Source organism: Wolffia australiana, chromosome 19, assembly GCF_029677425.1.
Source record: "Wolffia australiana isolate 7733 chromosome 19, ASM2967742v1".
Lineage (NCBI taxonomy): Eukaryota > Viridiplantae > Streptophyta > Magnoliopsida > Alismatales > Araceae > Wolffia > Wolffia australiana.
Genome location: NC_135853.1, coordinates 2,506,449 through 2,530,645, shown reverse-complemented (window position 1 = coordinate 2,530,645; position 24,197 = coordinate 2,506,449). Strand labels below are relative to the sequence as shown.

At 41.6% G+C, this 24,197-nt stretch overlaps 3 protein-coding genes across 5 annotated transcripts; all 3 read left to right on the top strand.

Annotated features, from left to right (window-relative positions):
- The first annotated feature begins 496 nt into the window (after positions 1 to 496).
- Positions 497 to 9,324, top strand: UBA1 (ubiquitin-activating enzyme 1). 3 transcript variants are annotated; one of them, XM_078590925.1, is made up of 7 exons: positions 497 to 768; positions 916 to 1,211; positions 1,753 to 1,970; positions 5,285 to 6,079; positions 6,171 to 7,039; positions 7,293 to 7,725; positions 8,502 to 9,324. In XM_078590925.1, the coding sequence occupies exons 2-7, from the start codon at positions 929 to 931 to the stop codon at positions 9,096 to 9,098; spliced, it is 3,195 nt and encodes a 1,064-aa protein (XP_078447051.1). In that variant the 5' UTR covers positions 497 to 768; positions 916 to 928; the 3' UTR covers positions 9,099 to 9,324. The 3 variants fall into 3 exon arrangements, with proteins under 3 accessions (XP_078447051.1, XP_078447049.1, XP_078447050.1); XM_078590923.1 differs by having other exon boundaries at positions 497 to 794; XM_078590924.1 differs by having other exon boundaries at positions 497 to 834.
- An 11,227-nt stretch (positions 9,325 to 20,551) lies between these two features.
- LOC144715897 (uncharacterized) lies at positions 20,552 to 21,857 on the top strand. Its single transcript, XM_078590899.1, has 4 exons — positions 20,552 to 20,911; positions 21,015 to 21,148; positions 21,242 to 21,487; positions 21,557 to 21,857. The coding sequence occupies exons 1-4, from the start codon at positions 20,552 to 20,554 to the stop codon at positions 21,855 to 21,857; spliced, it is 1,041 nt and encodes a 346-aa protein (XP_078447025.1).
- Positions 21,858 to 23,364: 1,507 nt separating this feature from the next.
- On the top strand, positions 23,365 to 23,925 carry LOC144715896 (uncharacterized). Its single transcript, XM_078590898.1, has one exon. The coding sequence runs from the start codon at positions 23,365 to 23,367 to the stop codon at positions 23,923 to 23,925; it is 561 nt and encodes a 186-aa protein (XP_078447024.1).
- Positions 23,926 to 24,197: the final 272 nt, after the last annotated feature.

Below are 24,197 nucleotides of genomic sequence, written 5' to 3'. Positions count from 1 at the left end.
TGTGAAAAGAACTTCTTTCTCCACTTTTGTCTTGTTGGAGCCTGGATGTGTAAATGTAGAAACAGCCTCAAGAGATGATCTTACCTTTCATTTGAGCTTCCTCTTCACAAGCCTTTTCCCATCAGCATCATTATCATCATCATCATCATCATCATCATCATCATCATCATCATCTCTCTCTCTCTCTCCATATGTCTCTAATAAAGAGGTTTGGGGGGGCTTCGAGGGCTTGATAAAAATGTGGCAGTGACGACACCAAGGTTAATGAAAACGTATATCGCTAGGCAACCCATAGTTGGAAGACACATAATTATTAACTAAAAATAGTACACTTCTCTCTCCACTCTCATCTTGATAACATAACTGATAGGCCAACCTAAAGCTCATAAGCCCACCATCATCAGTATATAAGACTCAGGACCAACTCCCAAAACTATGCAATTACAGAAATACCCTCATGAATGTTCTCCTATTAATACTCAGCCCACCTTGCTCTGCACCAGCAGGCTCAATCCATCCTCATCTTCCCTCTTTCTCTCTCTCTCTCTCTTTCTGTTCCTTTCTCTCTCTAGTTTTCTCTCTGGTTCAGAGTAGGGTTCCTGGGCTTGACGAAAATGCCCCAATAATGGAAGACGCTTCTCCAAAACCCTAATAAAAGGGCACAAGAAGAGGGCAGAAGTTGTCTGTAGACGAAGAGAGCTGAGCTTTTTTTTGCAGGCTACAAGGAATCGAATCGCAAGAACGAGGAACTGTGGGTTGGAGCTGCAGGTTTTTTGATTTTATTACGTGCTTACGTACGTTCTTTGATCCTTCTTGCCCTGGTTGTTCTGCTGGGTCGGTGAAATTAGGGCAAAATTTTGATTTTTCTCGGCTGTGTTCTTGATTCTGATCTGTTTTTTGGTCGGATTTTGACAGCGTACCGCTCTATATGCTTCCAAATAAGAGAACTGTTGGAGAAGCTGTGGCCGACGTAGTTGCGGGAGACATCTACTTGAAGAAGCAGAAGAGTGATTGCTTCATCTCGTCCGCATCACCCGCCGACCATCACCCGCCGAGCGCCATGGACTGCGAGACTAATGGTAATAATCCTCCCGAGATCGACGAGGATCTTCACAGCCGGCAGCTGGCGGTGTATGGGAGGGAGACGATGCGTCGATTGTTTGCAGCCAACGTTCTCATCTCTGGGATCAATGGACTTGGTGCCGAGATAGGTGAGCCAGCTTTACAATTTAAATTGCAAGAACACTTGTTTGATTAATACATTAATTTCTGTTCTTCGATTCGTGATAGTCGGCTTTTTCGATTACCCATTATGAATCTTTAACCTTTCTTTTTTGCTTGTAGGTACCATAACTTTTCGATTAACCTCTTTAAATCGTGCTCTTCAATTCAGTGCTGTTAAAATTATCTTGCTCCATGAATTTTAGTTCTTCCATGCAATGTAAGTCAACCATCAAGAACTGAAGAACATGCTTTTGAGAGCTTAATCGAAAAGTTAACTTCCCTGTTATAATTACCATGTTCCATAATTTTAATTATTCGATGTGATGTCAATAGATAAGCTAACTGTCGACTCTACCTCACTTTGTGAAAACTTTGATGATGCGCCTTTGGTCAAATTGGTCAATTATATCGCGAAGTTTTTTTGAACAACATGCTCTTCAATTTTTTATGATAATATGTTGAAATTACCCTTTACTCCAATGAATGACTGGGAAGCTTGCAAAACTGAGTTCACAATATATGTTTCAGCCAAGAATCTTGTTTTGGCTGGAGTGAAATCTGTTACATTGCATGATGAAGAATCTGTGGAACTATGGGACCTGTCAAGTAACTTCTTTTTATCGGAGGACGATGTTGGAAAGAACAGGGCTCTATCTTGTGTCCAGAAGCTTCAGGAACTCAACAACGCGGTGGAGATTAATACCCTCACGAAAAAGCTAACAAAGGAGCAACTTTCTGGCTTCCAGGTTAGCGTCACTTTTTGGTTGTGTTGCCTTTCTGTCATATTGGGCGTGGCTGCTCAAAACATGAAGTTTTTGGGTCTCATGCTGATTCATCTATATCCACCTCATTGGAACTGTAGTATGAACTTGTGTTGCTACTACAATTATTTTCTTCTTCTTTTGCCGTCGTAATAACTATTTAGTTCCATGATTCTTTTATCCGTGTGCTTACTAACAGCCCAGTGCGACTTTTATAATTTCCTGATCTGAATCGGGTAGGCAGGGTTTTTTCGTATCTGGATATTTAGAAAAAAATGAGTTTTTAGGGTCTGATTATTAATTATTTTGATGCGGATATCTGCCGTGATGTTTTTATGCTCTTGTTCGGAACGGTCATGTTTTTTCCTTTTACAGTGATCAATTCTATCAAGATTTTATTGTGTCTTCTTTCAAAAAAAGACTTTAATGTACCTTGATTTAGGATTTGGTGCTTCTCTCGTTTTACAAGGAGCAATGTTTTCCTAGTTTCGAACAGTGTAGTGTCTTATGTTTATGTAATCTTTGCAGCTTATACGAAATGATACTGTTTTGCATGTTTAACTTTTGATGCAATGCATTTCCCGCTCGTTTTCAAAGCTTTGCTATTCTTGAATTATTTTTTATGATTTTTAAGTTAATGTGTCATGAATTAGCATCAGTTTTAGCATCTTTAGTCAACCACAAGGGGTAATAAATTATTCTTATTAATTTATTCTACCGTCAAATGGTAATCTCTCTTCATATTTCATTCTTTGTTTTTAAGGCGGTGAGGTTGTATTTGAGTTGTGGTCATCTTTGATGTGGAGAATTTCACTTATACGGAATCCTTTCTATGAACCATTTATGTCATCTGATGATCCAAATGTGTCACCAAGCCTTGAAGTTTATGAAGCTTACAATTCTCATAAGGCTGAAGAGAAATCATTATTCTGTGAATAATGGTTGCTTAAATGCAATCCAAGTACACCAGTGATATGACTGATCCGATGAGCCCGATAAATGTTTTTTACATTTGTAGAAGACAGATTAATGGGGCCCCTCTCCCTTTCCCTCAAACTGAGTAATGAAAATTTCCAACTCAGTTTTCCATGTAGCTTCGAGAACAGGAATGTTCATCAGAGGTTACATCGCCAGTATCGTCAACATACACAAGTAATATAGCGACTCCGACTTGGGTATGTTTAATCAAAAGAGTACGATCGCCATTGCTTTGCATGAATCCCATATGACGCATGGCCTTGGTTAATTCCCCAAACCAGGCTCGTGGGGACTGTTTGAGGCCATAAGAGCTTTATGCAGTTTGCACACTAGAGCTGCATTCTGAGCTGTCTTATAGCCAGCAGGGATATCCATATAAATTTCTTCTTCAAGATTACCATGTAGAAAAGCATTTTTAACATCTAGTTGATGCAATTCCCAATCCTTGATAGCAACTAAGGCGACAAGAAGTCTAACTGTGTTCATTTTGGCCACTGGAGCAAAGGTTTCGCCATAGTCCACTCCAAACGTTTGAGTATATCCTTTAGCCACTAGCCGTGCTGTGTACCGTTCTATGTCTCCATCTTCCTTGTACTTGACAGTGAACACCCAACGGCAGCCCACTGTTTTTTTTCCTTGTGGAAGTTCAACTAACGTCCAAGTATGATTTTTTTGAAGCACCACCATCTCTTCCTCCATAGCTAGCTTCCAATTTGGGTCTGATAAAGCTTCTGATACTGTAGTTGGAGGCCAAATTGAACCCACTATAGACAGAAAAAGTTGATAAGGAATTGAGAGACGAGATGGACGAACATACTGTTGAATCGGATATCGTCCCTTAGTTACAGATCCAACAAGACCAGTGAGAAGAGTGTACACCTCCGTACTGGCTGTTGGTTTTCTTCTGGTGTAAACATGGCTGAAATCTTTGATAGGAGGAACCTGTGGGTTGGGAGTTGCGTGTTGAGATGAGTCAATCACATGTCCCTGCAGATCAGATTGTCCTCGTTGTTCATTGGAGCACGAGTTGCCCACCCTCTTTATCTGTAGCGTCTTCTGGGGGTTCTTGGACTAAGGATAGCTCCCCCTGACATTGAGTATTATCCGAGGGATAGTAGGGGGTATCTTCATCAAAGGTGACATCCTTGGTGACATAATACTGTTTTCCACTGGGATCATAGCATCGGTATCCCTTCTGAGTCATTGAGTATCCCACAAAGATACATCTCAGTGCTTGGGGGGCAAATTTATGGGAAGACAATATATGAACATAAGCCGTACACCCGAATACCTTTAACAGAAGAGTAGGTCTCCAATGAGCTAAAGGCACATGGGAGTCCATCTCTTCAACAGGACTCTTCCCCCCCCAAAGTGCTGGTGGACCACTGGTTGATCAAATGGGTACCAGTTAGGAGGGCGTCTCCCCAGAGAAAAGTGGGAGCATTGTTCTCAAAGAGGAGGGCTCGAGTAACCTCTAATAGGTGCCTATTTCTCCATTCGGCTACCCCATTCTGTTGGGGAGTATTAACGCATGAAGTTTCATGGATAACACCGCGTGCCAAAAAAAATTGATGTAAGATGTCATTAATAAAATCTTTAGCATTGTCAGACCGAAGCGTTTGATATTCATATTAAACTGAAGAGATATCATCTTAAAGAAATTGATTATAAGAGACAGATTCCGAATCCTGAGTCATTAGATACACCCAAGTCATCCGAGTACGGTCATCAATGAATGTAAGAAACCATCTTTTGCCTCCATTTGTAATCTTCTGAGAGGGACCCCAAATATCACTATGAACGAGATCAAATGGTTGCAATTTTCGGTGAGAGGTGCCAGTATAGCTAGAACGAGAATGCTTGGCCATTTGACAAGTTTCGGTTGAGAAGTTGGTCATGATTGTTCTCAAATTCAGGATTGAGACTACTTTGGAATTTGTAAATGGGTCGGTCTCAGTTGGCCAGATGAAAGTAACATATAATCATAAGAACGCTATATCATTTTCCCATGAAATCTGAGTCATTGATGAATCTTTCTATCTCATGTCTGTCCTCGGATGCAAGTTTGAATGGATCTTTGTTAATCTTTTATACATCTGTTTTTGTTTATATTCTGTCCTTCGTTTCATCATTAAGATATTCAGTTTCGCGTCATACCTCAGTGGTTTATTCCTTCTACCTTGGTTCACAACCAGTTCCTGATATTGGATTCAATGCTTGAGTTAATTTTTCTACGAATTTAAAAGACGATTTGAACACTGCCCAATTCTTCATATCCTCTTCTCTCGGTTTTGTATTTACACTGATGCTTTGTCTTTCAGGCAGTGGTATTCACAGATATCAGTCTTGAAAAAGCAAAAGAATTTGATGATTACTGCCACAATCATGAACCTCCTATTGCTTTCATCAGATCTGAGATCCGAGGTCTTTTCGGCAACATCTTTTGTGACTTTGGCCCCTCGTTTACTGTCACTGACGTTGATGGCAAGGACCCGCACACAGCGATCATTGCATCCATCTCTAATGACAATTTGGCCCTTATCTCCTGTGTTGATGATGAGCGGCTTGAATTCCAGGATGGGGATCTGGTTGTCTTTTCAGAAGTCGAGGGTATGACAGAGCTGAATGATGGCAAGCCAAGAAAAGTGAAAAATGCCAGACCATACTCTTTCTGCCTCGAGCAGGACACGACCAACTTTGGTCACTACATTAAAGGTGGCATTGCCACACAAGTCAAGCAGCCCAAGCTCCTGAATTTTAAGCCTTTGAGAGAGGCTCTGGTTGACCCTGGAGATTTTCTACTGAGCGATTTTTCCAAGGTTGACCATCCCCAGCTGTTACATGTGGCGTTTCAGGCCCTGGACAAATTTAGAAGTGATCTCGGACGATTTCCCTATCCCGGCTCCGATGATGATGCTCAGCAGTTAATTGAGTTGGCTAGAAGCATTAACGATAGTATGGGTGAGGGGCGGCTAGAAGAGATGAATGAGAAGATATTACGCCATTTTGCCAGTGGTTCTAGGGCTGCATTGAATCCTATGGCCGCCATCTTTGGGGGTATTGTAGGCCAAGAAGTGGTCAAAGCTTGCTCTGGGAAATTCCATCCTCTCTTTCAGGTGAAGTTTGCTTTTCTCTCTGTACCTTGACATCTATCCTCTATCTTTCTCTCTTTCTCTCTAAATCGTTTTGCTTTGTTGGCTTTTGCAGTTTTTTTACTTTGATTCTGTGGAATCTCTTCCCACTGAGGCTTTATCAGCCGTTGACCTACTTTCGGTGAACAGCCGCTACGATGCCCAGATCTCTGTTTTTGGATCCAAGTTGCAGAAAAAGCTGGAAGGGGCAAAGGTCTTTGTTGTTGGGTCTGGTGCCCTGGGATGTGAGTTTCTGAAGAACCTGGCTTTGATGGGGGTCTCCTGCAGTCAGTCTGGAAAGCTGGTTATCACAGACGATGATGTCATTGAGAAGAGTAATCTGAGCCGTCAATTCCTCTTTCGCGACTGGAACATCGGGCAGGCAAAGTCCACGGTCGCAGCCTCGGTGGCGTCTACCATAAATTCTAAGCTCCATATTGAGGCTCTTCAGAACAGGGTGAATCCTGAGACGGAGAATGTGTTTGATGATTCGTTCTGGGAGGGCCTCGATGTGGTGGTCAACGCACTGGACAACATCAACGCCAGACTCTATGTTGACCAGAGATGCGTCTACTTCCAGAAGCCTTTGCTGGAGTCTGGCACTCTGGGGGCGCTGTGCAACACCCAGATGGTGATACCACATCTGACAGAGAACTACGGAGCGTCAAGAGACCCGCCGGAGAAGCAGGCGCCGATGTGCACGGTCCACTCGTTTCCGCACAACATTGACCATTGTTTGACATGGGCAAGGTCAGAATTTGAAGGGTTGTTGGAGAAAATGCCCAACGAGGTAAACAAGTTCCTGTCAAACCCTAGTGAGTATGCTGCTTCGATGAGGAGCGCGGGGGATGCACAGGCTAGAGATCTGCTAGAGCGTGTGGTGGAGTGCCTGGACAGGGAGAGATGTGAGAACTTTCAGGATTGCATCACCTGGGCTCGATTCAAGTATGCTCCTCTGCCCTTTTTTCTGATTATCTTTCATTTACCTAGTCAATAGATTCCTTATGTTTATAAAAGTGTGAGCTTGATTTGTGCTGCTTCGAATTCCCTGATCCCTGTTTCCTAATTTATTTATTCTGACAGGCAACAATATATCTTCTGTAATCTATTTTATATATCTGTTAATTACGTTCATTTTCGAGTTGTTTATTATAATTTGTTGTGATGTTTAAATTGCAACGTCCATTGAACCTTTCAGATTTGAGGATTATTTCTTCAACCGGGTGAAGCAGTTGACCTTCACATTCCCGGAGGATTCAGTTACAAGCACTGGAGCACCGTTCTGGTCGGCTCCCAAGCGCTTCCCGCGGCCCCTTCAGTTTTCCTCCAGGGATCCCTCACACCTGCGCCTTATAATGGCTGGGGCCATGCTCAGGGCTGAAAATTTTGGCATAACAGTCCCGGATTGGGGTAGTAATCCCGACAAGCTGGCGGCTGCTGTTGACCAGGTGATTGTACCAGACTTTGAGCCAAAGAAAGGGGTGAAGATTGTGACGGATGAGAAGGCCACAAGTCTCACGGCGACCTCAATCGATGACAGCGCTGTCATTGCCGACTTGATCTGTAAGCTCGAGGCCTGCTCTGAGAAACTACCCCCAAAGTTCAGGATGAATCCCGTCCAGTTTGAGAAGGTCGGTTTCTATCTCCCATTTACAACTATACCATTATAGTCATATTATTTTAAAATATTTCTCTTTAATTATCCAAGTCATTTCATCATCCATGTTCTAGTTGTATTATCAATTTCCTACCACCGGTTGATAAGTTTCTGATCATTAACTAATGATCAGTAACCACAATTTGCTTGCTCAGATTCATCATCTTAGGACGAGGACGCAAACTACCAGATGTATATACTTGCTACTAGTCGAATTATTTCGTAATAATTGATTTTTATTCTAAAGTAACATTCTCGGGGATACGTATCGTTGGATCAATCATTGTCCTAGTAATTTCATCTATTATTCATCAACTTTTAATTACCATTTCTTATCGTTGACCAATGATCAGTAAGTAACCTGCCCATTTGATTGCGTGGATTTAACATGTTTGGACGATGTCACAAATTATTGTGGCTGCGTATGACGAAAATACCCCTGACACGATGATGTATCTCATCTCTCTTTAAGTTACTTTCTCTTTACTCCAATTCGTTTCATCATCCTTGCGAATTTCATCAATTACTCATTGGGTTTTTACAACCATCTGATTAGTTTTTCTTGATCGATCTATAACAACTACCCAACCTGCTAAGTAGGAAAAATACTCCTGACGTAGGTTATATTTAATCTCTCCTATACTCACATTCTCCTTCATTTAAACAATCCTTGTTATAGTAATTTCATTGATTATTCATCAACTTTCAACAACAATTTCTTATCACTTGCATGGATTCAAAACATCACAGGATGATGACACAAACTACCACATGGATCTGATCGCGGGGCTGGCAAACATGAGGGCAAGAAACTACAGCATTCCGGAGGTGGACAAACTGAAGGCCAAGTTCATAGCTGGGAGGATCATCCCTGCCATCGCCACATCCACCTCCATGGCTACTGGCCTCGTCTGTCTCGAGCTCTACAAGGTCCTGGACGGCGGCCACAAGGTCGAAGACTACCGCAACACCTTCGCCAACCTGGCCCTGCCCATGCTGACCATGTCCGAACCAGTCCCGCCCAAGCTGGTCAAACACCAGGACATGGCATGGACTGTGTGGGACCGCTGGTCCGTCCACCAGGACCTGACTCTGAGGGAGCTGCTCGGGTGGCTCAAGACCCGGGGGCTTAACGCTTACAGCATCTCCTGTGGGACTTCTCTGCTATATAACAGCATGTTCCCTAGGCACAAGGACAGGCTTGACCGGAAGGTGGTTGAAGTGGCCAAGGACGTGGCGAAGATCGACTTGCCGCCCTACCGCCGCCACCTGGATGTCGTTGTCGCCTGCGAGGATGATGATGATAATGACATTGACATCCCGCTCGTCTCGGTTTACTTCAAGTAGGACTAAACCCTCTCTATATCTCTCTTTTCCTCCTCGGGTGGGTGCCGCCATTGACTTTTAGTTGCTTCTCTTGGATGTGGTGGTGAACATGAATGAGGTGGGGAAGCTCGGACAATGGAGTGCCATCCATTGGTCCGGACTTTTTGATTTTGGTTGATACATGATTGGTGGGCAGGATAGCCTTCCAAGGTAGGACTACAATTTAGGGTTACTTTTCAATTTAAAATGATCTCTTACGTTTTAGAAAGGGCTATTAAACACGTCATCCATCCCCTGTGGATGGTGGATGGTTCAGTATAATGATGGATCAGTCTGATGTTGGAATGTCTGGATTACTAATGGTAGATGGTTGATGATGGATGGAGATCTGATGATGCTGGAGGATGCCCGTTAATGCTTGATGACAGATGGAAATCTTTCTGAATTGGATACAAAACTTGCATTACTATCAAGTTGGAATGTTTATGACACAAACTATTCGTCTTTGTAATACATGTTTTCATAACATCATCAGCTGGACTGTCATCCCGTTGACTATGATGATGAACCATTAATGATAATGTATCCTTATTGAACTGTTGTTGATGATGAAGACCTATCTCCCTCCTTGCCATTGATGATGACAGTGTTGATGATGACTTGTAACCAACAAAGGCAACTTATTGTTGGCGACGACAATGTTCATCATCATCGTTGTTGTCATCAATGCTGTAGATGATGATGACGATGATGATTCATCATCAAACCATTGATGATGATGACGATGACAATTCATCATTGCAGTACTGATGGCTTTGATGATGATAAAATTGACTTGTTGCAGTGTTGATGACGATGATGTGTCAGCTCTAGCTTCTTGTCATCGTTGTTGCTTCTGATGATGACAACTCATTATCAGACTGTTGCTGATGACGATGACTTGTCACCGGCACTCATCATAGTTGTTAGTGCAGTATCATCTTCAAAACTCAGACAGCCATTTCGAAGGCCTTCAGAATCCCTGTCATCTGTCCACAGTCTGTTCCTTTCCATTCCCATCATCCGTCCATTTGTAGACTCGTGCCAAAAACTGAAACGGACCGGATGACAGACATGCTCAGGTGGTCGTTGAGACTGATGATGATTGGGGGGACTTATTTCTGCCTGCACAGATGAGAAACAAATCTTTGTTTTTCTGTCATGTTCATCCATGATCCTTATCTGTTGTTACCAGAGTTGGGCCATAAGTGAACATGCCCAATATAGGGTCTCCTTTGCTTCTTCCATATTGAATGAACCATCTTGGGTATTCACTCTTTTTGTACAAGTTCAAAATTTAGGAGAAATAGATATTCTATGTCTTTTACTGCAAGGAACACACCAACAAATTTTGTTTGTGATGTAAAGGACATGGAGTTGTGAATTTTCAGAATTCTACTGATTGATGATAGCATCATCTATAAATATTTTTTTGTGGTTAGAAAGACAATTATTTTTAATGGACATCAAATAGAGAAGCTATATGATTTAAATTGAAAAAAGGTTACAAGAATCCTTAAAGTGAAGTTTGGATATTTCAAAATTCCTTTTAAGGGTGGAGAATACAGTGTTGATTGGTAATACAGAATGAAGAATTTACTTCAGGGAGCAAGGAATATTCCAATTGTATTCAGCAATTTTAAGACAACATTAAAGTAGAATAATCTCCCATTATACATGGTTCCACACAAAAAAATAGAATAAATACCTCCTAATTCTAAGTTTCTGCATAATGATGAAAATGATAATTGAGATTATGCTAATAAACGAGAAAGGACGAATTATTTTTTAAAGGTCACTTTTTTCAACCATGATCTAATGACTTTCAATGCTAGTAGAAGTACTCACAAAGTTCAACTACTGAACTATAAAAGAGAATGGAATACCAGAGTCCATCATTGTTTGAAGGATTAGAATGAGTCTTCTGGATCACAGCATTGGAGACCAGTTCCTCTAATGCAAATGGGGGCTGGAAAATCTCATGTACTGCCTAATCCAGGGATCACAACCATCTTTTATAGGTCCACATGGGCATGTCACATTACAAAACTACCCATCATGGTTATGTAATTATCCTGGTTTCTGCACATACTTGCAACCATAGTATTATGAATGATGCCTTAATCCCAACCGTAGTATTAAGAAAAAAAATTTAGCACCTTTTACGGTGTTGGAAAGCCCTTGATCTTGGCTATCATATAAGAACCATGCTACAAAACTTGAATGTGGAAGGCATGAATTACTATAATGCACCAACTTCTAGTGTCCCTCCCTTCTGGGCCAAAGATGCATTCTTCTTTAGTTTCCACCAAATCTGATGATCTGGTTTCCTTTTTCAATCCATCTCATACTCGAATAGAGTAGATCCAAGAACTACTGCTGCAATCAAGGCTGCCAAAACAGAGTTTGGGATACAAATCCAGAGATATTTACAATGTGGGAGAAAAAGGGTACAAATAGGGATCCCACATTCTTAATGCGAGCAACCTAGAAAGTGTAGCCAGAATTTGATGATCTGGCGTGTCAATTTTTTCCCCTTATTATAGGAAAGGAAAAATGACCACACACTTGAATTTCTCTTTAAAAATATGTCCTTCTTTTGATTGGACTTTAGCTCCTTTTCGGATCCGGGTTGGCCCTTCTACATTATGAGCTTCATTGTGCTTTAGCTCCCTCTCTACTCCATCATTGATAAATCATTAATATCATAATTACTTGAGTCCTGTCATACAATAAAAAACCCTAGGAATCATAAGACAAATAAACCACTTGATCCAAGAGAATCAAGTGAGCTTAGTTCATAAATCATTAAACCCATTAGTTAGGACCAATTACAAAAATGAGTGTCAATTTGATTTTTAACATAATAAGTGATAATTTTTGTTCATATTATTAAAATAAATCATAAAGCACATATTTATCAATACATATTTTATGTCATCAATGATCAAAATTTGGCTCTGCTAAATATCAGTTTCTTTATCATAATTGAACCTTTGATCACAACCCATGATTCTGATCAGAATCTGGACACCAACTTGTCTAGATCAGAAATCCCATTCAAGTGAAAACTCATATAGAAAATATGACTCTTATTAGTGTCAAACTCTAATCAGAATTGAACCTCTAATTATAATCTCTGGTCAACAGTCAGCATCTAGTAATGAAACAATATCTTGACCACAAGTTGTGCTTGATTTGAGTACGATTCATACCAATAGAAATTCTAATGGTGTTCAATTTTTAATCTGAATCCTGCCTCTTGTAGTACCTCTTATCAAGATTAAAATATGACCAGAATCTGATCCTGATCACTAATTGATAAACAAAATAAATATGCTAATTTTCATAGTAATTTATTTTTATTTTATATGTTTATTCTCATTGAAATTATCATATATCCATGTTATTCAGGCATAAAGTGATTTATTATATTTTAAGAATGAAGTCCAAAATTTTCTGATATAAGTCTATAAAGAAAAATTGTTTAAATTGAATGCAAATTTTATAAGGGTTTTATAATGGTATTCTGATATTTCTGGACTTATGGTATTTTTTATGGAATTTCGATGTTAAATTCATGAAAAAACTTGTAATCAATAAAATATCATTTGAATTTATGTAAATATACAAAATACATTTTTTTACTTTTCTGCTCCTAGAAATGTGTCCACAATTGCAATGCCACACAAATTGGGGGAGAGAGAAAATTAGATGTCATAGATTGAAATGCAAATATCTAACCCTCTTTCCTTGTTCTCTCTATCCGCACTCTCGGATCTATTAATTGAACTCCCCATCTTTGTCAAAATGGATGCTTAATTTTTTTTCCTCATTACGCTTAGCAGAGTGATTTGTTCATTCAAAATGTCATTTGGGTCTGTTCTTGTACAAGGGTTGAAGAAGGGACATTCAGATTAAGACACATGAAGAAAAGGTGCTACTCAGTCTGTTGGGCACATGATAACGAGGTAAGTGTGTTCTTCATCTTTTTTTTTTACTAATTTCTTCTTCCTTTTTCCTAGCTTATCATGGTCGATATGCTAGGTTTTGATTATCATGAACACCGCCTCCAAATCTGATACTCATTGGCATCTATTTCCCTCTATCTCCATTGCACCAGAGAGGGTAAAATTGTCATCACTCGCCCTTGCTTCGTCACTTGTTAGCATGTATCCACCATCATATTTGTTGCAATCATCAGCCGTATCTATTTCATCCGCTCCACTCCACTCATGTACACGCCATCAATTGTCACTGCACATTGCTAAAGCATTGGTGAAGATATTAATTTAGAATTAATTAATTTTACAGTTTATGCATAAATTATATTACAGAAAAAATTATTTTCTAATTATTTTAAAAAATTTAGAATTAATGTTCTGTAGTTTGGTTTGATTAATTTATCTTAGATCAATATAATAAATATTAAAAACCAAAAAAAAAACGTATTAATACTAAATTGACTTATCCAATACTTGCTCTATATGGATTTGCCCATGTTCGTCCAATGCTTGTAAGAGAAATTATAAATATTTTTGTATATGATAGAAGCCTTAAATGACATATTTGATCTTGATTTCTGGCTCTTCATTGATCCTTATGAGACACCGATTCTGAATAATAATGGAATTCTTAAGTATTAAATTTGTGAAACTCAGATTTCAATGAAATATCTGATTCGCTCAAAATGTGAATTCGACTATCCTTTAACTTAGAGCATAATGAAATTTTGATTCAAATCAAAACATGTTATTGTTATTATAATATAACCACTATCTCATCCTGATCAAATATCTCCATGAGATGTTTACTCAGATTATTATACAATTGTTATCAATATTAAATTCCGATCATACATATGATTTGGTTGCTATTGTAATTTTGTTCTGATGATAATCACATTATGATTAAAATTCAGCCTATCATTAAAACCTTTGCTCGGAATTAGAATCTTATTTAAATATTATTTTAAATAGGCATATTACATAGAAATCAACTTTAATTACAATCCAGTAATATTGTAGGTTAAATCATTACCATATGTCTAATATGATGAGAGTGTGATAACAATAAAAGCTGGACATTATTAGAAACAATTCTTTTAGAATGAGTACTCTATGGAGGATTATATAATGATAAAAATCAGTTTTACCGAATAGGAATCAGAAAATAAATATTTTCATTTTAGCTTAACATAATCTTTGATAGACAGTGTGACCAAGTTTTTTACCAATCTGCCCATTGACTTGATCTCACATAGGATCAACCTTTGAAGAACTGGAACAAGCATAGTTGATTTTTGAGAAGTTTTCAAACTAGGAGGTCATAGACATCAGCCAGATAATTTTTTTCATTAATTCTCTAATTATTTGAAGATTATGAAGCATTTTTTATCTGCCATTGACCCTTCTCCACTCATCTTCTTCCTCTCTTTCTAGCCTACTCTCTCCCTATCAATCGCATATCCCACTGTACAATTGACATAAAAATAAAATAAAAAAATTATCACAAATCTACACATTACTGAGCTGTATGGAAACTTTTCTCCAATTTTGTATACAAAATACGTTTAATCATCACAACTAAAAATGTGATTCAATATAATAACCTTCCCAAAAACATCACTTGAAGATTTTCAAAATTTTCTCAAACTTTTTGTACAAAATAACTTTGGCGCTCACTATGGCTCAAATGAAAAAACATTTTCTTTCACTGGAAACAAAACTGGTAGAAGGATTGTCTCACTATACCCTTTTAGAAATACATAAAATGGCATATGATCTTATTTCAAACCCTCCCAAAAACAACATTTGTATGCATTTTCTAAAAAATGTTTGTCTGACTTTTCATATAAAAGAATTAAAGCCTTCACCACAGGTTTTCTAAACGGTTATGGAAGATTTTTCTAACACCATAAACAAAATAAGTTTGATACTCTTAACATCTTGGACTGAAAAAGTAATTTTATACAAAATATGATTCAAAACCTGCTCAAGCATATAAATTGAAGTTTCTAAAAAAAATTATCTCATTTTTTATATATAATAATTTTGGTTCTTACACGAGGTTAAATAAAAAATCCATTTCAACCCTGTTCTCCAAGAGGAAAGCCAAAATGTTAAAAAATTCCTAACAACCATTTTTACAAAGGAATATAATATACTTTACCCGAAACCCACCTAAAATTAAAATAATTGTATGGTCTAATGTTATAAATCTACCCAAAAACATCAAATATTTTCTGCTTTTCATTTCCATGATACAAGAATTTTCATACAAAATAAGTCAGGCTTTCACCAATGATCTACCCATGAACATCACAATATCTGAAACCCACCTAAACACAAATCAATCACAATCCAATATTACAACCCCATAGTCACACTATCTAACATCATTGATTTGTAGTTTTTTTCTCTGACTTCCTACACATCTCTACTACTACTAATAGGAATTAGTGTGCCCTTCTGGACGCTGATTGGCTAACAAGAGAGCGAAAGATAAGAGAGAGAGTGAGAGAGAAGAGGGGGCCTGCTCACAATGCTCGCTAGAAGAGATCATTCCTTTCTCGCTCCGCGTATCCTTCCCGCTCTCGGATCCTGAATTTGGCGCCGGTTTAGGGTTTCTTACTCTTCTTCTAAGATTCCGTAGAGGCACTCGAAGAACAACAACGACCTTGCGTTCTTTAAGTACGAGGAGAAGAGGAAGCTTAGGTATGACACGCACAAGGAACGACTCGGAAAGACTCGGTCAAGCCCTTCAATGTGTGCAGCCTCTGCCTGAAGCCCTTCATCTCCCCTCTATGCTGCCCCAAGGAACACATCTTCTGCAAGGACAGAATCCTAGAATGCCTCCTCGCTCAGAAAAAAGACATCCACCGGTATAATGCCCTCTATTAGTCAATTTATTCCCTTCCCTAGTTGAGTCAATTATGTCTTTCTCTCAAGAATTTCATGGTCGGATTCAATTTTTTTCATCATGTTTTTCTACATCTCAAAAGTGATCTATTTATCTCCTTATATATGCCGATCTCTAGATTTCTCTTTGGTCTTCGAAATTTAGTTCCTTCTTATTTATCATCTAAGAGGCTTTTATGATTTTTCCCCAATTTCGTCCTTCTATTTTATTCCTTCCAGGCTATTGATCTCTTTATATCTCTCTCTAATCTTTCTCTAACTTCTACGAATAAAAACCCTCTTATTAAACTTATTAATCTAAAAATAACTTCTATTGGGTTTCTACTTTGGCCCGATCCTTCCTTCTTTTTAACTCCATATTTTCCCATTGATCTCTCTCTCCCTCTCTCTCTCTCTCTCTCTCTCTCTCTATCTTCCCACTCCATATCCTCTCTCCCTCTTGCTCTTTTCTCTGAGTCGTATTCTCTCTCTCTCTCCCCTTATCTTCCCGCAGATTGTCCATTTCCTTTCTCCCTTTTTCTTTTTTATCTGAGTCATATTCTCTCTCTCTATCTCTTCCCCCTTATTGTCCATATCCTCTCTCCCTCTTGCTCTTTTATCTGAGTCATATTCTCTCTCTCTCTCTCTTCCACCTTATTGTCCATATCCTCTCTCCCTCTTGCTCTTTTATCTGAGTCATATTCTCTCTCTCTCTCTCTTCCACCTTATTGTCCATATCCTCTCTCCCTCTTGCTCTTTTCTCTGAGCCATATTCTCTCTCTCTCTTCCCCTGATTGTCCATATCATCTCTCCCTCTTGCTTTTATCTCTGAGTCACTCTCTCTCCGTCTCTCTCTCTCTCTCTCTCTCTCTCTCTCTCTCTCTCTCTCTCTCTTCCATGATTTTTCCTGTTTTATCCCTCCTTGTTTTCCTTGCACATTTGCTATGGATCTCTCCTGACCCATCCATTTCCTTCTCAATCTAAATCTGTCACCCTATCTCTCTGTATCCATCTCTTTTCCTCCCTTCCCTTCTCTATCCATTTCCCCATCTATGTAATTACCCCTTCATACTATTACCCAATCTTTTCTTCAATGTTTTTAGTATATACTGATCTCTTTCATCTCTAAACCCTAAAATTTAACTGCTCACCCTAAACATGCACCTAACTCTTTAGTGCTCCCATCTCTACAACTATTAATAGGAATTAGTTTACCCTTCTAGACGCTGATTGGCTGACAAGGAACGGGTCCGGAGACCCACTTAAAGGAATCAAATGGGTTAGACCCATTTTCTGTTTTCATTGTCATGAAAACCTTTTTCTGGAAGGGCCATCAGCAAACAATGAAAATTTGTGAAAAAGCACCTCACGTTCATTTGCTCTCCTTCACTTCATTTTCTGACGACCTCACTTCCCTCCCTGCCATCAATTCTTCTCTACTGGGCAACAGCAATTCCTTTCCAACGACCTCACCTCCCTTCCAGATTGAAGATCTGTGATTTTGGATATTCCAATGCTTGACGGCATTGGCTCCCAGATTGAAGATCTGCAATTTTGGATATTCCAAGGTTTGCGTCCTTGAATTTATCTATTTTTACTTCTAATCTTTCGTTTATTTTTCTATTTTGAATTTAGTCTTCGGTGTTCCATTCACAACCGAAGTCAACGGTCGCCATGCCTGATTATATTGCTCCTGAGGTCTTATCTAAGAGAGAGTACGACAAGAAAGTATATTTATATTTTTATGAATAAAATATAGAAAATGGGCATAAAAAATAAGAAATATTTTTTATATGCCCTTCTATGCTTCTACTGTTTGAGTAATGAAATATTATATCTCTCAGTATCATTTTGGATATTTCATTTTAAACATATATGTCTACTACTAATCTCTACTACTAATAATAGGAATTCATTTACCCTTCTGGACGGTGATTGCGCCCGCTACTGAGTGCAGTCGTCGGGCCAAACAAATTGCATATCGTCAATCGACAGGATCAGACAATGTGAGGACACTTCTTGTAGCTACCTTGATGTCAGACGTCATCTAAGACGTCGTCTGGTCGACACCGAGTATGATGGCTCGGTGTCGATAAAAGATAGTGGGATCGAACGTCGACGGTGTCATCGTTCGACGGTGTCGTCGTTCGACGAATGAACCCTAACCGGTCGATGTAACTACGATGCGACGATGAGTGCGCTACGTGTCGTACGTGCAGGCCCTAACTCGAGGGAGGTGCTGTGCTCCAAGCTTGGACGGGGTCGTCGAGTGACGGTGACAGTGGCCTCTCGAACCTCGTCGGAGCGACGAAGGTGTCTACAGCCAAACAGAATTTATCCGTAGGGCTCGCACGTAACAAACGTACTCATCCGTCTTACTGGTAAGACACTTGAATGTTGTAGTTTTCTCTCAAAACCTCTCTCACCTACCTAGCCAGAGTGCGGTGGAGTCAAATCAAAATTATACTGCAAGCGGTAAGTAAATGAGTGACGTGATAGGATGGCATACCTCGTCGGCAGGCTCATGGTGCAGAATTTGTTGACAGTCGGCGGCGGTCGAAGCGGGTGTGGTGGAGAGGAGCTAGAGAGCGGACGGCAGCTCGATTGGCGTATCGGCGCTGGAGCGATATAGGAGGTCAGAAAAGAGAGAGAGTGAGGGAGGTGCGGCGCCAGGAGTGACCCGAGTGGGAACCCGGAGCTCAACGTCACATCCGTAACAATGAGTTGACGTAGACAGAGCGGGTCGAAGGGTCGATGGCAGGTTAACGGGCACCAGTAATGGCAGGATCATGTCCAAAACGGCAGTTGGGCAGCCACACGATGACCGTGGGTCATTGATGAGGCACACAATCCTTGATGATTCATCGCAACCAGGCACCATTCGTCCCAGCTATCACCATCAGTGACTAACCCGGAGAGGTGATCGGGTTTGGCCGATGCGTATGGGTTAGGCGTGCTGGCGAGGACTGGTGTGGCCGTTGAAATTAGACGGCACAGACCAAATCAACACCGTAGGGAACAACGCAGACGGGTGGGTGATGCCACCTGATGACCCTTAAGAATAACAGCCCGGTCGGTGGAGTCCTCGGTGTCTGCCGATTCTGGCTATCGCACAAGGTGAATGGGCGTCGGACAATCCCGTTGGTTTGGGTTGGCCGGGGAATGCAAATTTCTTAGCATCTACTGATTCCAGCTCTCGCACAGGATGAATGATCGTCAGAAAAATCCTTCTGACTTGGGGTTGCTGGAGGGATTGATTTTCTCAGCATCCGTCAATTGAGGCAATTGCGCAAGGTGAATAGACCACACAAAGTCCCATTGGTTTTAGATGGTCAGAGAATTCAAAATTGCAAGTCCGTCGGAGGATTGAAACCATTTTCGGGAGGAGCGACTGCAATCTGGCGGAAGCAGGTCGAGAAGGGATCCACTCGATTGGCAACTCCAGTGGGTCTCTGCTCTTCCAGTCGGGATCTCTTCCATCTTCCGATTTTCCCTTCCTCTCTGTGCTTCTTCAGCTCCGCCTCTCTCTCTCTTCCCCGTTGTCTCTTCTACTAAGAGGGATGGGACCAAGAAAACAAAACAACACAAATCTCACGATGAATTCCTTGTTTGTCTTGTTAGGGTGCCCCCTCTTCCCTTATAAAGGGGGAGCTCAAAATGGACCCCTAATTTGGGTCAACAAAAGAAAAAGAAAGGGGTCCATTAAGGGGGCCCTTATATATTGGGCCCCCTCATTACAAGGTAAAGGGGAAATTAAAAATAAAAGAACTAAGAGAAACAACGAAGAAGAGAATAATGGAGGGGATCAAAAAATGACTAAGGATCCCTCCCCGTGACGACGATGAAGGAAGTACGGGACGTGTCGCGAACGTGACAAAAACACGCAATGAGATGAGACAACATAAAACACGAGAAAGAAGGAAGAAACAAAATACGATAATTCAAGCAATTTCACCCGATCTTCGACGACGGTGGCAGGCGGCGGGAATGATGTCCTCAACAATCTTCGATGGCGGGCGCCATCATACCCGCGATGTGGCAAATGTTCGACCACCTTTTCTCGGAGGTATGACTGTAACATGCGCTTCGTGCCAATAAAATATGTGGCTACAAGAAAACAAGCCTGCCTCTAGTCAGCGAAACCCAATGTTCTAGTTATGCTGCAAAGATGGCGAGGTCGCGTTGTTGGCGTTTCTCGACCCTACAGCACTGCTTCATGCTCTGTTGGAGGGGATGAAGAAGAAGGCAAAGCACTATCGTAATTTTCTTTGAGCCTACAATTCAGCATTTGGTTTCACGTCTAGCAGTGCAAATTTTGACTGCTCACTTGTCGATAATCATGCCGCCGTGTACACGTACCACATCTAAGGCGGTGTCTATCATCGGATACCTAATGCTTTGCTGCCCCTCGTTGGTCACGCTCCCTACTTTGCTCAAATCTACATCTATGACACGGACTACCAGATCGACCTACGAAGCTCAATCTTCCCCGATCTGCATTGCAGCATCCTTGAAAAGATCCACGATGCGCCAACTATGGCCAATCCCTTTGTTCGCCACTTTCAAGTGAACAATGAAGAAACGCTTCACTCCTCATCCACCCAAGAGTTTGAGCTACGAGTCAACAAGGCTTGTGTATGTGGCCGTCGTTATGATCAACCCACAAGCTCTAAAGTTGGTGTTCTTGTGATTGGAGACAGAAACAAAGGGGATGGAAGGCAAAACATTGTTCTTCGGATGCGTGGTGGGGGCCTGCAGTTCGTGAGTCAGCTCGACAGGAAGTATGATCCACTCCATTTTGTACTGCTCTTTTCGTATGCCAGTCTGAGGTGGAGCCTGCAATTGAAGGAAAGAAGCAAGGTGATGATGAACCAGTTTTATGCCTTCCACTTGATGGTTCGAGATGCATCATCTTTCTAGCTAGTTGTTTCAAGAATATATTGTGGATGCTTACACCAAGATTGAAGAATCTTTCTTGTTGTGGGTTCGCTACAAGCAGGCGACGTTGCATGCAAGCCTCTACCAAGGGTTAATTGATCAAGTTGTCGTCAACGATGTTGTCGCGCTCGTAGGGAGGATGATCATTCTCCCCCCCCCCCCTTCCTTCACCATCAGCTCGCACTACATGCAAGGGTTGTACCACTATACCATGGCCATTGTACAATAGATGGGAAAGCCAGATTTGTTCATTGCAATGACTTGAAACCCGAACTGGCCCGAGATCAGGGAAGCTCTGCTATCTGGCCAGAAGGCGCAAGATCAATTCGATCTCTGTTGTCGCATTTTCTGGTTGAAACTGAAGGAGCTCCTCCATTTGATCATCGACAAGAAAATATTCGGCAAAGTTAAAGGTCGTGTGTACGTCGTCGAGTTTCAGACGCGTGGTCTCCCACACGCACACTTGCTCTGGATACCGGATGATTCGTACAAGCCGAAGACTCCTGAAGGCATCGACAAAATCATCTGTGTCGAGTAACCAGATCCTAGCGACAAGGAGTTGTTTGACTATGTAATGACACATATGATACATGGCCCTTGCAGTTTTGCAAACCCAAGATGCCCATGTATGAAGGATGGAAAGTGCTCCAAGAATTTTCCCAAGGAGTTCATCAGCTCAACCCAAGTCAACAACAATGGGTACCCTCTCTACCAGCACTGTAATGATGGCCACGTCGTCCAAAAGGGTTCGCATCTCATCGAAAACCGCTGGGTTATTCCGTACAACAAGTTCTTGTGCAAGGTCTTCAATTGCCACATCAACGTGGAAAGCTGCTCTTCCATCCGGTCGGTGAAGTACATGTACAAGTATGTCTACAATGGCCATGACTGCATTCATGCCTGAGTAGCTTCGAAGGATGCCCCAAGTGACGGTACCGTCGCTGGTGCAGCTCAAGAGCCTTCGTCACGCGATGAAGCCCAACAGTATCTCGATGCACGATACATATATGAATCGAAGGCTTTTTGGCGGATCTGTGAATTCAGCATGCATAAGATGTATCCAAGTATGTATGCCCTCCAAGTTCACGACGAGAATATGTAATCTGTGGTGTATGCTGAAGATGAACTGGTTAGTGACACCATGGACAGGTCGGCACGCACACCCCTCACAGAGTACAATAGGGAGCATCCATAAGACAGTCGCCAAGCTGACAATGTACTCTGACTTCCCGTCGTAGTACCCGTGGATCAATTCCACTCGTTGTTGGTCACGACGTCAGCGACTGTTGTGTATCAGAAGGGTGCACTTCATGAGCCCTCGCGACACTACGTGATACTACCTCCAGTTGATGCTCCATCACGTTCTAGGTGCAACGTGTTACGAAGATTTGTGCACCATTGATGGTGTTGTCTGCGACATGTATCAAAGAGCTACTTAAGCCGGTGGCCTACTCGAGTTCAACGAAGAGTTTGACAACGATCTTGCGTTGGTATTAGGCATTGCTTCTCCACGTCCAGTTCGCAAGCTCTTCGCGATGATGCTACTCTACTATGACATCTCACAACCAGATGTGCTTCTCGAGAAGTACCTTAACACCATGTCGGAGGACATCCGTTTCACAAACGGTGCTTCACAAATGACTAAAGAGATACGGCAAGAAGTGTTGAGCGCGCTTGAGTCAATCCTCAACCACAATGGATCTTCGCTCGCAGCGTTCCCATCGTTGCCCCAAGGCGTCGAACTCCCACTAACAGACACAGAATGGGGGCCAAGCCAAGGAAACGACATCTTGCTTGTGATCTTTACGGCGGAACACCTACAAGGCAGGCTGAACGAAGAATAATGACAACTGTATGACGTAGTATTCGAAGCCATCGAATCGACAGAACGTGCTACGGCCAAGGTCATCTTTACTTATGGGTATGGGGGCTCTGGGAAGATGTTTCTCTACTCAACTATTCTCGCGCAGATCAAGGCCTCTCACCGCAATGCCATCTTGACTGCGACTAGTGGTATCGCGGCACTTCTTCTAGATGGAAGGCGAATGCAAAACTCAACATTCAGGATTCTGATTCCCGTCACTCACATCTCAACGTGTGAAATCTCACCTGACTCCAAAATCAGCCGTCAAATTCAGTCAACAAGCATGATAATTGTGGACGAAGCGCCAATGATGCACTGCCAAGTGTACAAGATGTTAGATCGATCAGTTTGAGATGTGATGAAAAGCATCGATGCAAGTTTGGAAATGGTTCCTTTCAACGGCAAGGTCGTCGTGATGGGAGGCGACTTCAAACAAATGCTTCCAGTCATACCGAAAGGCTCACGCTCATTGAGCGTCCGTTCATCCCTCAACCAAAGCGATGTATGGCGCCAATGCTAAGTTTTTTGCCTCCGATCCAATGTTCGCATGTCGCCCGACCAACAAGCGTGGAGCAAGTTCTTACTTACTATCGGAGAAAGAAGCGTTGGCCCTGATGTTGATCTTCCTATTGAGATTCAGCGCGTCTCCTCACTACCGGAGCTGATTGCTCAGGTGTATGGCACCTTTGAAGATGACACAACTCAGTTGACAGAGAAGACGATTTTGACGCCTCTGGACGATGATGTGGTCAAGGTCAATAACATGATGCTCGACCTCTTCCTCGGTGAAGTGGAGTACTTTGGCTTTGACGCAATCCCTCCTGGAGAAGTCAACAATGAATCCCTCTACCCAATCGAGTTCCTCAACACGATTGATGATGCAACAATGCCGCTCCACAAGCTACAACTCAAGATCGGGTGCATCGTGATCCTTCTCCAAAAATTGAACACCATGCAAGGTCTATTCAACGGGACCAGGCTTCGAGTGGACGGAGTTTTTCCGACAATGCTGCAAGCCACAATCTTCACCCAAGGAAATTTCTACGGCAAGGTCCATCTCCTACCACGGATCGCGCTATACCCGTCTGAATCGAGGCTTCCATTTTGATTCAAGCGCCTCGAGTTTCCAGTTTGACTCGCCTTTGCCATGATGATTAACAAGTGCCAGGGTCAGACTCTTGACACGGTGGGGTTATATCTACCGAACCCGCTTTTTACTCACGACAAACTCTACGTCGCTCTCTCAAGGATGCGGATTGACTTGATAGGAATCGTGTTCTGCGATGGCCGCACGAATCGACCCATTGTGACTAACGTTGTTTACACAGAGGTTTCCTAGTAGGAGATGGCAGGTAGAAGGTGACAAATCCACCATTTCTA

Coding starts and splice junctions, on each gene's coding strand:
- UBA1 (XM_078590925.1), top strand. CDS start 929: ATGCTTCCAAATAAGAGAACTGTTGGAGAAGCTGTGGCCGACGTAGTT. Junction 6,080..6,170: donor AATTCCATCCTCTCTTTCAG/GTGAAGTTTGCT, acceptor TGGCTTTTGCAG/TTTTTTTACTTTGATTCTGT. Junction 7,726..8,501: donor ATCCCGTCCAGTTTGAGAAG/GTCGGTTTCTAT, acceptor AAAACATCACAG/GATGATGACACAAACTACCA.
- LOC144715897 (XM_078590899.1), top strand. CDS start 20,552: ATGGCCAATCCCTTTGTTCGCCACTTTCAAGTGAACAATGAAGAAACG. Junction 20,912..21,014: donor TTTATGCCTTCCACTTGATG/GTTCGAGATGCA, acceptor CGCTACAAGCAG/GCGACGTTGCATGCAAGCCT. Junction 21,149..21,241: donor AGCTCGCACTACATGCAAGG/GTTGTACCACTA, acceptor GCCCGAGATCAG/GGAAGCTCTGCTATCTGGCC.
- LOC144715896 (XM_078590898.1), top strand. CDS start 23,365: ATGTCGCCCGACCAACAAGCGTGGAGCAAGTTCTTACTTACTATCGGA.